This window comes from Nymphaea colorata, chromosome 1 (genome assembly GCF_008831285.2).
Source record: "Nymphaea colorata isolate Beijing-Zhang1983 chromosome 1, ASM883128v2, whole genome shotgun sequence".
NCBI lineage: Eukaryota > Viridiplantae > Streptophyta > Magnoliopsida > Nymphaeales > Nymphaeaceae > Nymphaea > Nymphaea colorata.
In genome coordinates, this window is record NC_045138.2 from 33851718 (window position 1) to 33867007 (window position 15290).

General features: G+C 41.4%; 1 protein-coding gene across 2 annotated transcripts; it reads left to right on the top strand.

Annotated features, from left to right (window-relative positions):
• The first annotated feature begins 981 nt into the window (after positions 1–981).
• Positions 982–14569, top strand: LOC116260201 (histone-lysine N-methyltransferase ATXR3). Of its 2 annotated transcripts, none has more exons than XM_031638368.2 (20): positions 982–1538; positions 1678–3439; positions 4387–4443; positions 4544–6321; positions 6409–6990; positions 7086–7186; positions 7302–8142; positions 8230–8433; positions 8514–8585; positions 10450–10560; positions 10642–10742; positions 11158–11257; positions 11336–11431; positions 11655–11822; positions 11904–12029; positions 12123–12176; positions 12989–13236; positions 13322–13430; positions 13525–13827; positions 14164–14569. In XM_031638368.2, exons 2-20 carry the CDS (start codon positions 1864–1866, stop codon positions 14338–14340), a joined length of 6804 nt encoding a protein of 2267 aa, XP_031494228.1. In that variant the 5' UTR covers positions 982–1538; positions 1678–1863; the 3' UTR covers positions 14341–14569. The 2 variants fall into 2 exon arrangements, with proteins under 2 accessions (XP_031494228.1, XP_049932422.1); XM_050076465.1 differs by having other exon boundaries at positions 1702–3439.
• Positions 14570–15290: the final 721 nt, after the last annotated feature.

Genomic DNA, 15290 nt, shown 5'->3' on the forward strand with positions numbered 1-15290 from the left:
GAGTTAGACATTGATGGTACATGGATGCCAAAGATACAGATATGAGACTTTAACTTAGAAGCAAATGCCATATTATTATTAATTCACACAAGTAGATATATTCCTTGTTGCAACCCCCCACACCGTGGGGCAGGTTTTGAGGTGGGGTGGGGTGGAGAGATATCCTAAAGAAGCTGAGGTCTTGTATTTTTTTTTTTTTTTTGGCACTGTTCTCAAAGTTCAGGGCTGCTTTCAAACATAGGTAAAACATAGGTAAAGAAGCAAGATATTCATCAACGAACTGAGGCATACCGACTTCCCAGTCCAAACAGCTACACTATGCTCCTCATAACTTATTGCGCTTGCATATGATTCACGGCAACTTCACAAAGAACCACTTCCTTTTGGTTTTAAATGTACTCCACACAGATCTCCCTTTTTCTTTTAGTGAACTTGCTAACAACCTTCATCCTACAAACTCGCATCAAAAGTCTCAATAGATTTAGATTCTCGATGTCGCCTCAGGTCGTTTTCGAATTAGCGGGATCATTCGACATTCACCATCAAAAGAACGACTTTCAACCGAATCATTCGGACTTCTTTGGTTTCAAAATAGTTTGAAGGTGGGCACTTCTCTCTAGAGTCATTTCTGCACGAACAAGAGCACTGCACCACTGTTGATAAGAAGAAAAAGATACCAAGTTTCGGTAATTAAACGATCACTGTAAACATTGCCTGGAGAATTGGATTGCGCTGATCGGCAAAGTGCTACAAATCGAATTGCAAACCTATATTAAGGAAAAAAGGGTATATTACTTTTAGAAGCTAGTTAGTTTGGTTGGATAATAAATGAGGACAGAGTGAGAGATCCTTGCCTTGTTGTTTGAGCAAGTGGTAGAAGGAGGAAAAGGCAAAGAAAGCCCTCGTCTGACCACTGAATATTCAAAAGGGAAGGAAAACTTAAAAAATTCCATCCTCCCCAAAGTTCCACCCCTACTTCGCACGCACAAAATCTCCAATGGGCCAATCTCAAACGCAGAGTAGGGAGTTAAAATTGCCCCCAAATGACAGAAACACCCTTCGTCGTCTCGCGCGGAGTTGTTTAATGCTGCAACAACGGGAGATGCATAAAGGTCATTTCCTGCTCTGGGAGATCGGGCACCCTCCCTCTGGTTCCCGGGCGAGCCCGGCGACCTCCCCTCTGACCGGGCCGTGGGTCTCCCGCTGCAGATCCGTATCGTCATCGGCATACGAACCCGTATAAACATACGGTGGCCTGACCTCCGGCGATGTCTCGGCTCCTGTTTGGGAGGGGGGAGAAATAAATAGCAGGGAAGGGCGCGCGGCTCCCAAACGCGAAACTCATTTTCCTTTTCCATTTTCCCCCTCGAAAAATTTTCCCTCTTTTTTTCTCTCAGGAGGAAGATAACAGAGAGAGAGAGAGGTTGGGACTCGCCAAGCGCAGGAGAGGGGAATTACTTCGGCCGATTAACGGCTGGATGAGCTCCCTACCCACCGGTAGGCCGTACGATTCGTCAGGGGCCCGGTGAATTTTCATGGTGAGTTGTTTATCCTTCATCCTCCTCTTCTCTTCTTGAGACTTCTTACAAAGTTCTGCTTCGGTCTCATGCAAGGTTGTCTTTTTTTCTCTTCTGACTTGTTCTCGTCTTCCTCTCTTCTGAAACTTGGAAACCCTAGTTTCATACGCTGTGTTGTGGATAGGTTCCGCGGAATCTTTGATTCGAGCGCCATCTTGAAACCCTACATTGCAAGGAGGGGCAAGGAAAATTAGGGTTTTGGAGGTCGATCGGAGCCAGCATGAGAGCCGGCGCCTCTCGGGAAGGGGAGGCGTAGGGCTCGCGGGGGGGTTCACAGATTCCCCCCATGGGCGATGGAGGTGTGGCCTGCGTTTCTTCTTCCTCGCAGCATATCATGGAGCGTTTCGCCCCCGCCCCTACCTATGGCACCCTCCGCTCGACCCTGCAGTTTCCGGATCGATCCCCCGAGAAGCCGGATAAGAAGACGGAGGCAGAGAAGAAGGAGGAGAGGTCGAGGGTGCTGGTACCGTCCCGGCTGTCGGAGAACGAGGACAGAGATAGAGAATTGTCGCGGCACCATAGCAGTGCTTCCAGCTCCGGCGACCACCGGAAGCGGCAGTCGCGCGAGGAGTCGGATTACCGGTCCAGGAGGCATTATTATGAGCAGGAAGAAGCTTCAAGAACGAGCTTAGCTTCTTCCTCGAAGAGCAGAAGAGTCTCAGAGGACTCTAGGAGTCCTGGGTTTTCAAGGAGTTACAGGGATTCAAGGTCGAGCAAGTACTCTCGCCACCTTGATTCTGATAGGAACCATGACCGTCACGTACGCAGCCCAAGCCATTCCGATAGGCGCCATGATCGCGACGGTCGGAGTCCTAGCCACTCGGACAAGCATCAAGATCGACATGCTCGAAGCCCTAGTCACTCGAGCAGGCACCGTGATCGCCATGCTCGGAGCCCTAGCCGCTCCGAAAGGCATTACGATCGTCACGCTCGAAGTCCAAGCCGTTTAGACAGACACCATGATCGTTATGCTCGGAGCCCAAGTGATTCAGATAGGCACCGTGACCGCTCTTTCCGGAGCCCTAGCCGCTCAGAAAGGTCTCCGAGAGGGAGCAAGTTGCACCATTCTGACTACAGGGAAGCCAGCAGGAAAAGCAGGCGATATAGCTCTCCTGATCGACATAACAGGCGAACACACGAAGAAAGGCGCTCACCATCTCACGGGAGAGATTCTTACAAAAGTTCATCTCGACCACCTACATCGACTGGCGCAGGTGCACAAAACGCCGATAAGGTTCCTTCTGATGATCAAGAGCAGAAGCTAAAGGAAAATTCAAGTACAAATTGTGAGGAGAAGGCGGCTACTCAAGTTGCTGCTGATGAAACTGGTAACTGCGTTACTGAGGAATTGGTTTCAATGGAGGAGGATATGGATATCTGTGACTCGCCACCTTATGTTGCTCAAGAACATTCAGGGTTGAATACTACCAATTCGTTTGTCGGCAACTGGTTTTATCTTGATCACCTTGGGATCGAACGAGGGCCATCAAGATTGTGCGATCTCAAGAAGATGGTGGAGGATGGTCTTTTGGTTTCTGACCATTTGATTAAGCACTCACAGAGTAATAGATGGATGACGGTTGAAAATGCCGCTTCACCTTTGGTGTCTCTGAACCTAACGTCCATAGTGTCAGACTCAGTAACACAGTTGGTGACCCCCCCTGAAGCGCCAGGCAATGCTCTGAATGAAGCCGGAGAGTTGGAACCCGCATCAGAAATTAGGCCTGAGAAGCAAGAACGAGCTGAAGTGGTGGAGAACGATTCAGCCTCTCCCTCGGAGGATCTTCATATTGATGATAGGGTGGAGGAGCTCCTGAAGGGCCATACTGTAGTTCCTGGGAGAGAAGTGGAGACTCTTGCAGGTAAGCGCTCTTTGAGGGGGTTGTAGTGCTTTTCCAATTTTAGGGCTTCCTAGCTTATCGGTTTTTAAAGAAGCTAGTTTGTACTTTATTGTCTTTTTCTCCTTTTTCTTTTTTCTCCTCCCCCTAAACGAGCTTAGATTTAAATACGTCCCAATAGTTAACTATTGGGGAAGTTACTCCTTAATTAATTACTTTTTGGCCTTTTCTCAAATTGTTTATAATTTTATCTAATTTCAATATTTATATTCTTTGTTCTATAGTTAATATTTTATTTATGCTTCTCAATGTAAAAAAGAATATAAATTTTTGTGGACGTATTCCATAATTTTGTTATTTTTGTGCTTAAAACTGAATTTCCATATATTTTTAAAGTCAAAATGTTTAGCTCGTTCTTTTGAATTTGTTGTAGTTCTAATATTTATATACATTTTTTTTTCTTTCATCCAAGTTCATCTGTTGCTTGTGATTTTCCTTAGGATTGTAAAAGTTTCTATTTCTCACTCTTTCAGTTGGTTTTTTCCACCAAATTATAGCCCAAATATTCATCAGGAAAAAGAAAGCTATAAATGGATAAGAATTCACTTCTGTCATTTCAATTTTTGTTTTTTCCGTAAACCTTTTGTTTGTAAAAAAAAAAATTATGACCTCTATTAAGATTTTCTTTTTTAATTTTATTTCAATTATATCAAATAAAAAAAAAATTGTGGTCTCTGATGTTGCTAAGATTTTGTCAACTTTAGATGTACCTGCCGGCTTTTATTTTTTTTTTTAAATTCAGAAGACTGAGTTTTTTTCCAGGGCATATTTGTTATGCCTACGGTTGGTGTTTGCAGTGTGGGTGTGACTGTCCGTGCACGCTTGTCCGCTCTTTGTGTCTGCAGATAATATTACGTCTTTTTTTATCTCTTTTACTGGTTTCGAGCTCTCACATGTACTTTGTGTTGCAGAAGCACTGCAGATTACTTTTGATGAAACCGAGAGGGAGACCCATTATGGTTCTGAAGGTACACATTGTGTTCGTGCTTGCTATTTTACTTTGTGTTTGAATTGACAATTGAGATTGGTTATATTATACCTTTTTTTTTTCGTTTCCTTGTTCTTCAGGTTTTATTAGACCTTGGGATGTCTACGGTGATTGGTCCAGACATGTCAGAGACGAGGGATTTTGTAGGGGTCACGAAACTTTTAGGGATAGTCCACACAGGCATGATCTTAGATCAGTTGCACCTGTTGATAAGAGCTTGTTCGCAGGCAGGTGGTCATGCCATGGTGGTGATTGGAAAAGAAACGATGAAGCTGTTCATGACCGGCTATCTAAAAGAAAGGTTGTGCTCAATGATGGTTTCCCACTTTGTCAAATGCCCAAGTCTGGGTATCCAGATCCTCGTTGGCATAGACCTGAATTCCTTGCTTTGCACCTCAGGAGGTTGGAGATACCTCCTTGGGCTTATTTTTGGCCTGAAGAAAAAAGTGATCATGCTCAGCAATCTGATACTTTATCTGAGGGTCATTCTTCAAACCCTGCACTTTCAGATTCCTCAGTTTCGTCTCATGGTACTTCTGGCACTTCAAATGATTACGTGAAAGTCGTGAAGAACAATACTGCTGAAATTAATAGAGGAATACCTGCTAACAGAATGGGTCAAAGCAAACCTGTACTTGCGAAGATTTGTAGAGGATTGGCCCAACCTGTGGTAAGAAATAATGCCTTCATGGTCAAGAATCATGCCTCTGTAATCAAGGAGCTACGTTCTAAGCTGAACCAAGCCAGTGAGAGTTTGCAGTCTGGTCAGTTGCATAGTCAGCAGTCTGCAGCTTGTGACGGTAAGAGCTCATTGGTTGAAGATACATCTCACACCAAGGCTCAGCCACGGGATTCACGGGGGCTAGTGAAATGCGGGGCTGATGAGAATGCTAAGAAAAGTTGTGTTCTGACAGCAGATGATTTGAATATAAATATGGGTGAGTGGTACTACTTGAATGGTGCTGGACATGAGCAAGGCCCTTCGTCATATTCTCATTTGCAGGCTTTAGTTGCCAATGGAACCCTCCCAGACAACAGCAGTGTATACAGGAAACAAGATAATATATGGGTGCCCGTGACATCTGCAACATCAAGTTCTAAGGTTGCAGGCAGCTCTGATCTGAAACTTGCTTCTGGATCTACTTGTGGGCAGGTTAAACAAAATCAGCCTGAGACACATGTGTTGACAGGGGCTCAAATTTCCGGTTGTATTTCTAGGACTGCACTGATGGAAAGCAATGTGGTCACTAATAGCTCCTTCCATTATTTATATCCACAATTTGTTGGTTACACACGTGGTAGGCTGCATGAACTAGTGATGAAATCATTTAAGAGTCGGGAATTTGCTGCAGCTATAAACGAAGTTCTGGACCCATGGTTGAATGCGAAGCAACCCAAGAAAGCAGCTGAGAAACCCTTCTCGACTAATTTTGGTTCATGGGTTTCCTCAAATGGTAGAAACTCCTTGGTATCTTCCAATGACTTTTCTGCATATGGTCAGTCTGCAAAAAAACCCCGGGTATTCATTTATGGAACTGAAGAAGACAATGATGATGAAAAATTATCAAAAGAACATAGAGAAGAATTCTCCTTCGAAAGTATGTGTTCTGGTGCTGATTTTGGTCAACAAAGTAGTAACGGCCCCTACATTGGAGATGAAAGTTGGGGTCTCCTTAATAACCGCATTTTAGCAAGAATATTCCACTTCCTGAGAGCTGATATGAAGTCTCTTGCATTTTCTGCTGCTACTTGCAAGCACTGGAGCCTTGCTGTCAAATTCTATAAGGACATATGTAGGCAGGTTGATTTGTCACAAATGGGTCCTCATTGTACTGATTCTGTATTCCAGAATATTATGGTATGTTTTTTCTTTCCTGTCTTGTCCAATGGCCAGTGTCCTTTTCTTCCATGTTTTTCTTTTCACATAATTTGTTCTGTTCTGTAGGGTGGCTACAACAAAGAAAAACTCCTATCTATTGTCTTAACGGGATGTACAAATATTAGTGCTGGTGCACTTGATGAAATTCTCCAGTCATTTCCTTCTGTTTCATCTATAGATATAAGACGATGCAAACAGTTCAGTGATTTGCCCCAAAAATTTCATGGTGTTAAATGGAGAAAGAGTTATAGTCATCTTGTGATTGACGAGATAAATGCTGATGAAGATGCAAATAAGATTTGGAACCATAAACAGCTAAATGCAAAGAGCCCTTTGATTTCCAGGGCATTAAGAGGCTTAGATGGTTACTTGGATGATAAAAGGAGTACTAGAGATAGCCTAAGCTTGGATGGTTTTTCTGGGAGAGATTCAGTTCGAAAATTATATCCTAATAAATTCAAAAATTCAAAATCGGTTGGTTCTAGAAAGTTTCCCTCAATCCTTCCAAGGAATGCCCGCATGAAAGGCTTGTTTCCGGGGAAATCTTTGCCATTGTCCGTGAGGAGATACAAGAAAAAGGAGGGTATTCTTGCCGTTGGTATAAAGGAGATAATGAGAGAGAATACCTTTGAATTTTTTCTGCCGAAGGTATGTTCCAAATTATGATTTTCAAGCTGTACATGAGAACTTGCATTTATCTCCAGTTGTATCCTCATGTTTGTTACGAATTTGAACTTTCCCAGGTGGCCGAAATTGAAGAAAGAATGTACAATGGATATTACGATCAACGTGGTTTGGAGTCGGTTGTCGATGACATCAGCAGAATGTGCCGTGATGCAATAAAGTAGTACTTTTTTTGGTGCATGACTGTTACATCATATGTTTTTATTTATGTAAATTTCCATTTCTACCTTCTTTTCTTTGTTTCTAAATTTGTGCGCCACACTGTGTTAATGCAGAGCAAATACACACAATGATGATGGTGATATGACTCCAATTATTAGGTTGTTTATGAAACTCGTTACAAGCTTGCAGGAGAACTCTACATCACTTCATGAGAGTGAAGAGATATCAAGGACTTCGAAGGATGGCTCAGCCTCAGTATGTGGTGCTATTTCTTCCAAAAATAAGAAGAAAGATCTTAGGTCTACCAATGATAAGAGGGGGTTGAGTAAGAGAAGTGGCTCATTCTCTGGCAATGGTGTTGATTTTGGGGACTATATGTCTGACAAGGAATGTAGAAGGCGCTTGTCTAGATTAAACAAAAAATCTTTAGATTCAGATAGTGAAACAACAGATGAATCTGACCTTTCAGTGAACAGTAAGGGTGATGGAGAAGATACTGCACCAGAGACAGATGAGATGGACTTCCATTCCGATGGTGAAGCTGGAAACTCAAAAGATGGTTATGCAGTGGAATATGAGTCTGTTGATTCTATGACTGAAGATCGCGAATGGGGTGCTCGCATGACAAAAGCTAGCCTTGTCCCTCCAATTACTAGGAAATATGAAGTTATTGATCATTATGTTGTTGTTGCGGATGAGGAATATGTGCGAAGGAAGATGCAAGTTGCTTTGCCTGACGATTATGCTGAAAAACTTGCTGCACAGAAAGAAGGAGTGGAGGAGTTGTTAGAAATTCCAGAAGTAAAGGATTATAGACCAAGAAAAACACTAGGAGATGAAGTTTTAGAACAGGAAGTCTATGGTATTGATCCTTATACACATAACCTTCTTCTTGACTCTATACCAGAAGAACTGGAGTGGACTCTTCAAGAGCAGTGTTCTTTCATTGAAGAGGTGAGCTTATTTTACTTTATGACAATCTTGTTGTCAGTTGATTTTCCTAGGAAATGTATGGAGGAATTAACTGGTGGTTTCTTTTAGGTACTTCTCACTGCTTTAAATAAGCAAGTAAGGTGCTTCACTGGCACTGGGAATGCTCCAATGGAGTACAATTTGAAACCTGTTATTGAAGAAATTCAAAATAATGCTGAAGAAGGTGGTAACAAACGGAGTCGAGAAATTTGCCAAGCTCTTTTAAAATCTGTTGAGAGTCGCCCTGATGATAATTATGTTGCCTACAGAAAGGTAAAATTGATGATGCAATGGTGACTATTGTTCAGATAGTTGTGTAAATTTGAAGTAATTATTTTGTCTTTTCAATCTAGGGATTAGGGGTTGTTTGCAACAAAATGGAGGGCTTTGGTGAAGATGATTTTGTGGTGGAGTTCTTGGGTGAGGTATGTAAATGTGCTTGTCCATATGGATGCTTCTGCAATCACTCACTTGTTGTCTAAGATTGTTCATCAGTAGATATACTGCTCATTCTCTGATTTGGATGCCTTTTTTTCATTATGAAACTTGGGTGCATATGTGGACCTCCAATTATGAATCTCTAGCTTACATTTGGTCTAGAGATTTTACAAAATTATCTGTCAGGTCATACCTCCAAGTTTTGCCTACAAAATTGGATAGTGGAAGTGGAAGTCAGGATAGTTGCCTACAAAATGTCAGAGACTCATAGAATGTCCTGCTACGAAGTTGCAGTGAGATAGTGGCCATTTTTGCCATTTTCTATGTTTTGTGCTTTGTTTCTGGGAAGATTCTTCAAGGATCTTATGCCTCGTACTTTTTTGTTACAATATTATCTTTCTGTCATGAAAAGATTGTGGAAAAATTATTCATTCCTTCTGTTGCTTAATTCGAGTATCTAGCTACACCCTCATAGGATGGTCACATCATTTACCAAAAACAACTCACAGAGGCTGGGTGAGTCAAAAGCGTTTAAATTGGCAGTTCAAGATGGTACAGCTTATACATTCCTTTCTGTATACTATGGAAGTGTGGCTGAGAGAGAATTTGTAAGTGTTCAGAGGTGAAGCTTACATATGTAGAGTTGTTTTCAATTTCCACCCCCACCCAAAAAAGGAAGAAGCCCACAGGCCATGAGTTTCAACATAGTTAAAAACTGAAAACTGTAGCATAGTACAACTAGGACAATCTTTTATAAGAAAAAAAATACAAGTGAAAGTTGAGGATAAATAATCAAGATAATAAAAAAATTGATAAAACTGATGACACCAGAGTGTTCTGTAGTCTGCATTGGTTTGATTCTCTCTAACATGACCCAGTTTGTTTTAAGTTTGTCTCTCTGACATGCCTTTGTGTGTTTCAAACTTTCAAGTACCATCTTTCATAGCATGGTTCCAAATCTGCTTTGAAGTGAACAGATTTTGTGCAGGTTTATAGATTGGTATGCAATTTGTACTTGCTTGATGAAGTACTTAAGTTATGGGAAATTACTCAATATGGAGTTTTTCCTTCAAGCATCCTCGTTATTGTGTAATTGATTGTAAAAGCTATAAATACGAGGTTCAAATGATTGATCTTTGTTGTTATACTGATACACCAGATGGGATAGACATCTTGCAGTAGTATGCATTTCTGTGCCTTGCATTTTCCTCATTTTCTTTTGCGGTTCTGAAAGGAGGTTTATGCTAATCCTATTTTCTGGTGGTACAACTGCGCTACCTTTTGAGGATGTTAGGCTAACTTGGTCAATTAGGGGTATGGATCTGCACTTGGTGAAAGCTGACATATTTGTCTTAGAATAATTTGATGTTGCAAGTATTACTAGTTAGCCGCCGAGAACTACATCTCTGTAGAGAACCACTCCTATCAACAGCAGAAGTCGATGCATCGGGAAATCCCCGACACAAACTTTTCATTCCAAGCACTTGATGCTAAGTAGCTTTTCTGATAAAAGTATCCGGATTGGAACTGGTCAAAGTTAATATCATATCTGGTCTGGCTTGAGCAAACTTGAGTTTAAATCCAGATGTGATTGAAATTAACAAAAATAAACTGAAGCTGACAAAATATTCATTGATTTTTAATATCTAAACCTTATTTATTGGACCATAATTTCATGGGCATCCCTATTTTATGTAGCCTCCTAGGTCTCACAGATAAGTACTGGGGCTACGTGATCATTTCAAATTCTTGATGTATATTATAAATCACAATCACTTGCCTCATTTTTCCTGTTGTGAGACCTAAATTTTCTTCCATTTGTGAATGAAGATGCTTTTCTGATGTTATCAGGTTTACCCTGCTTGGAAATGGTTTGAAAAGCAAGACGGCATCAGGTTCTTGCAGAAGAATAGTCAAGACCCAGCTCCTGAGTTCTACAATATATATTTGGAGAGGCCAAAGGTTCACTTCTTCTTGCTTGTGTGAATGCATTTAAAATTCAATATGTGTATGATTCTTAATGTTTGTTTCTGTTCATGTTAGGGTGATCGTGATGGTTATGATCTTGTTGTTGTTGATGCCATGCATAAAGCAAATTATGCAAGCAGAATCTGTCACTCCTGCAGGCCAAATTGTGAGGCAAAGTAAGCTTGAAATGCCTTTTCCTTGGCAGACCAAGTGCCCATCTGAATTTCCAAATACTGGGTTCTGCAATTTTGGCTTTTTTTTTTCCTTTTAGATGTTAGATAGAGATGAGAATGGGGATGGGAAGTGGGAGTGGATTTGACATCCTCTTTAGGGTGTAGTGAAAGACGGCCTATCTCCACTAAAATCATTAATTTCATTGCCCTAATCCTTATTCAGGAACAACAAAAGGGATATGTGTGATATGTGAAGGCCACTAAGTGCTTTTCAAATCCCAATGTCATTCTCTTCGCTGCTTCCCTATCCTTCTTGGTTGCTCTTATTTTTATCTTTTCATGTGCATCTTCACATTTTCTTTCTTTGACATTTATCTTGTCTCTTTTTACTGATATCTCTCTGGTGACGGTGCATCAGAGTAACTGCTGTAGATGGGCAGTACCAGATTGGAATTTATACAGTGAGGCCTGTAGCATATGGTGAAGAGATCACTTTTGATTATAATTCTGTGACTGAGGTATGTTTCTTCAATGGCATTGATTAGTATGTTGTCCAATCCATTCTTTTTTATCTGAACGTTTGTCTTTCATTGCAGAGCAAGGAAGAGTATGAAGCATCGGTGTGCCTATGTGGCAGTCAGGTCTGTAGAGGTAGCTATTTGAACTTGACAGGAGAAGGAGCTTTCCAGAAGGTACAAATGGTTGTCTTGATAGCTTGTTCAGATGATGTTTAAACGTCGATATGCATGCTCCAGAAGTGTTTCTTTTCAAAGACCTGTTTTTTGTACCTTTTGTTTCTGGTATTTGAGTGAGTAAATACTGTTACTGCAGTGAGACTCTTGCTTATCTAAATTTTCAGGCCCATCCAAACTTTTACCTGGGTTCATTTTGCCATGTGTTTCTTCCATGCAATAGGTAATGAAGGAATGCCATGGAATTCTTGACCGACATAGGTTGATGCTGGAGGCATGCGAACTCAATTCTGCTACAAAGGATGATTATGATGACCTGGGAAAAGCAGGCTTGGGCACGTGCTTGCTCTCTGGGTTGCCTGATTGGTTAATCACATATTCTGCTCACCTTGTATGACTTTTCACCTCATGTATGTCTTATATTAATCAGCTTATTTTTCTTCCTGCCACTCATCTTGTTTGGTGTTGGTAGGTAAGATACATAAATTTTGAAAGAACCAAGCTTCCCGAGGAGATTCTTAAACATAATTTAGAAGAGAAAAGAAAATTCTTTTCTGATATTTGCCTGGAGGTTGAGAAGAATGATGCTGATGTTCAGGTGCATAGCCGTCATCTGCAAATTTTGTTTTATATTTATAGCTCGATTGTCTTCTTTTCATTTGATTGTGTTTCTTGGCTTTGCTTGTGGCAGGCAGAAGGTGTGTACAACCAGAGGCTTCAGAATTTGGCAGTCACTCTTGACAAGGTGCGGAATCGTTCCTGTCCACCGTGGTTTTTTGGCACAAACGATTGAACTGGACTGCCTTTATATCTCCATGTATTTGGTCCTTTTATCAGTGGAGATCGAATGTTATGCAAGTGTACATTGTTTTCTGGTATCTTGGTTTGTCCTTCTGGCTCATTTGAGAAATATGTTTGTTTGCTCAGGCACAATGCAGGATCTGTCTTGAGTAACACGAACTTGAGTGGTTATCCTGATTAAGCTCGACATTTGGGGTTATACACAATCTCAAGAGTGTAAATAACATAAAAGACCTCGATCTGTTGTGCATTTGCTAAAGTTCAGTAGGTGGTGGGTTTTAATCCTACTTCCTCAAACATGTATGTGTGTGTGTGTGTGTTTTTGGTGGAATAACACGAACTTGAGTGTTTATCCTGATTAAGCTCAACACTTGGGGGTATACATAATCTCGAGAGTGTAAATAACGTAAAAGACCTCGATCTGTTATGCATTTGCTAAAGTTCAGTAGGTGGTGGGTAATAATCCTACTTCCTCAAACATGTATGTGTGTGTGTGCTTGTGTGTTTTAGGTGGAATAAAAATATCGCTAGAGTTCAGCTTGGATCTTTCTTTTCACACGATCTGAGCTGATCAGGTTTCATGGTTTGATCTTCTGTTTGGTGTTCTAATGATTTTGCTGATTTGTATGAGAAGACTGCCTTATGCTTTGTATTTTTCTTATTGCGGGTTTTGTTTCTAGATCTATTTTTCTTCTTCGTTTCCTCTTAGTCAGCTGACTGCCAGTTCGATTCATCATCTGACCTACATTGGTGCAGGTCAGGTATGTCCTCCGGTCTGTGTTCGATGATCCTAGTAAAGCACCACCGCCCATGCAGAAAGTTAGTCCTGAAGATCTAGTATCTCTTCTATGGAAAGGAGAGGGTTCACTAGTCGAAGAATTACTGCAGTGTATGGCTCCTCATCTGGATTCAGACGTGCTCAATGAGCTAAAGTCCAAAATTCGAGCTCGTGATCCAACTGGCTCTGATGATGTCAAGAGGGAACTGCGAAGATCTTTGTTATGGTGAGACTACGAGTAACATTTGCATCTTTTGTAGGATGGAGTTTCCATCTTCATGCTCTTTTCTGAAAATTAGATTTTTATGTAGGTTGCGGGATGAGATGAGGAACTTACCGTCATCATACAAATGCCGGCATGATGCTGCGGCTGACTTGATTCATATGTATGCATACACAAATAGTTTCTTTACAGTCCGGGTATGTATGCATTTTGAAAAATGGTTATGGATCATTAATACCTATGATCGGAGGAAGTTAGGGTGGATATCTGAAGATCAATTCTTTGATGCAGGAGTATAAGAGTGTGACTTCAGAGCCTGTTTACATAAGCCCTCTTGACTTGGGCCCAAAGTATGCAGACAAATTGGGTTCAGGGTTTCAAGAGTACCGCAAAACTTATGGTGAAAGCTATTGTTTAGGTCAACTGATTTATTGGCATAACCAGACATTCTCAGACCCAGATTCTCACTTAGCAAGAGCAAGGAGAGGATGTCTATTGCTTCCTCATCCCTCGTCATTTTACGTGAGGAATCAGAAAATTTCCCGAAAGCATGTCTATGGTCAGAGAACGTTGAGATTGATGATGTCTATAATGGTAAGGGCTCTCTCTCTAGAAAGGTTCCTCACTAGGTTACCTGGCACGCACATACAGAGCACATCTATGCACGTGTCGATATAGTCAGCTGAGTTATAAGATGGAAAAACTAGTCATGCTGCAAATTTTCCACAAGATATATATATATATATATATATATATATCACAAAGTTGATTGGAGTATGTATATATCACAAAGTTGATTGGAGCATGAACATTTCTTTTCATTGCGTCGAAGTAAGCTTGATTTGGCTGGTTTGTGGCATATTATGTCCGCAAGTTTCTCGAGGCGTTCATCGTGCTTTTGGTTATCTGACTCTAGTTTGTACTTAACAGGAAAAGCAGCCTCAGAGACCGTGGCCGAAGGATCAGATATGGGTTTTCAAAAGCACTCAGCTCTTGTACGGGAGCCCCATGTTGGATGCTGTTATAAACAACTCATCTTTGGACAGGGAGATGATGCAGTGGTTAAGGACCAGGCCCACCGTGTCTCAAGCTTCGTGGGACCAATGACGAGGGGGAGGAGACACACTTGTTTTGGAATGATTATTTTTTTTCCATTCAAACTTCGCAGCTTCTCGTTGTGCGGGAGTTGGGTAATCATTTCAAAACACGTTTGTGTTTCCTCCCTTCTAATTCTATGTACAGTTTTCTGTTTTCATTTTATGCTTCATATTAATTCATCATGTATCATGACTTAATTAGAATTCAAGAATAGTAACATTCACCATTCTTCTGACCATATTGGTTCCTCTTTCTGACTACTACTGAAAGTGTGTCCTGGCTTTTGGCTTTTGGGGCATCTCTAAACTAGCACCGACGCAGCCTGAAGTTCGATGGAGAGTCGGAGGTGCACCGATGCAGGTGGATCGGCATGATGCAGCCCGGCTATATGTTGACGTAGTTCTGGATTAATATCTGTGCAATTCTTGCAGTCTACGCTTGCTAGCGGAAAGAACCGACTGACCTGTTTTGGTTCCAAGAACATCAGCTTAGTTGGAACCTTCTGGTCCTTCCGGAGCCTAAGCCGAGCAGCCTTTATGATTGTGGAACAGGTCCAACCTGCAACTCAGATGTGCATAAATCATGATTTCTGGAAGTCTTCAGAATTTCATAGAACCCTTGCTTTCCAAGTTGGTAATTGGCGAGCCTCATTTTTCAAAAGGTTTCTCTTCCGAAAAGAAATCCTCCCCACCAAAATCACAAGGGGAAAACTAAAATGAACAGGAAGACAGACAAAAAACAGGGAGATGACCCGACGCTCTTTCAGTATGGGAGCGAGTAAAAGCAGAACCTCAATTACCTTATGCCATACCCACATAAACGAAAGGCTCTGGTAGCAAAGCTTAGGCTTTCGAATATGGGTTTGATGTACTAACCATCTATACATTCTCTCGCGAACAACCTCTACCCCCTCTTCTTTTCCTATTTTCATTGATCTCAGGTTCTAACAACTTTTCATC

Bases quoted from the DNA above. Each gene is read 5' to 3' on its own strand.
- LOC116260201 (XM_031638368.2), top strand. From the start codon at position 1,864: ATGGGCGATGGAGGTGTGGCCTGCGTTTCTTCTTCCTCGCAGCATATC. The intron at 11,258-11,335 runs GTATGTTTCTTC...CTTTCATTGCAG, and splicing joins ATTATAATTCTGTGACTGAG to AGCAAGGAAGAGTATGAAGC. The intron at 13,431-13,524 runs GTATGTATGCAT...TCTTTGATGCAG, and splicing joins ATAGTTTCTTTACAGTCCGG to GAGTATAAGAGTGTGACTTC.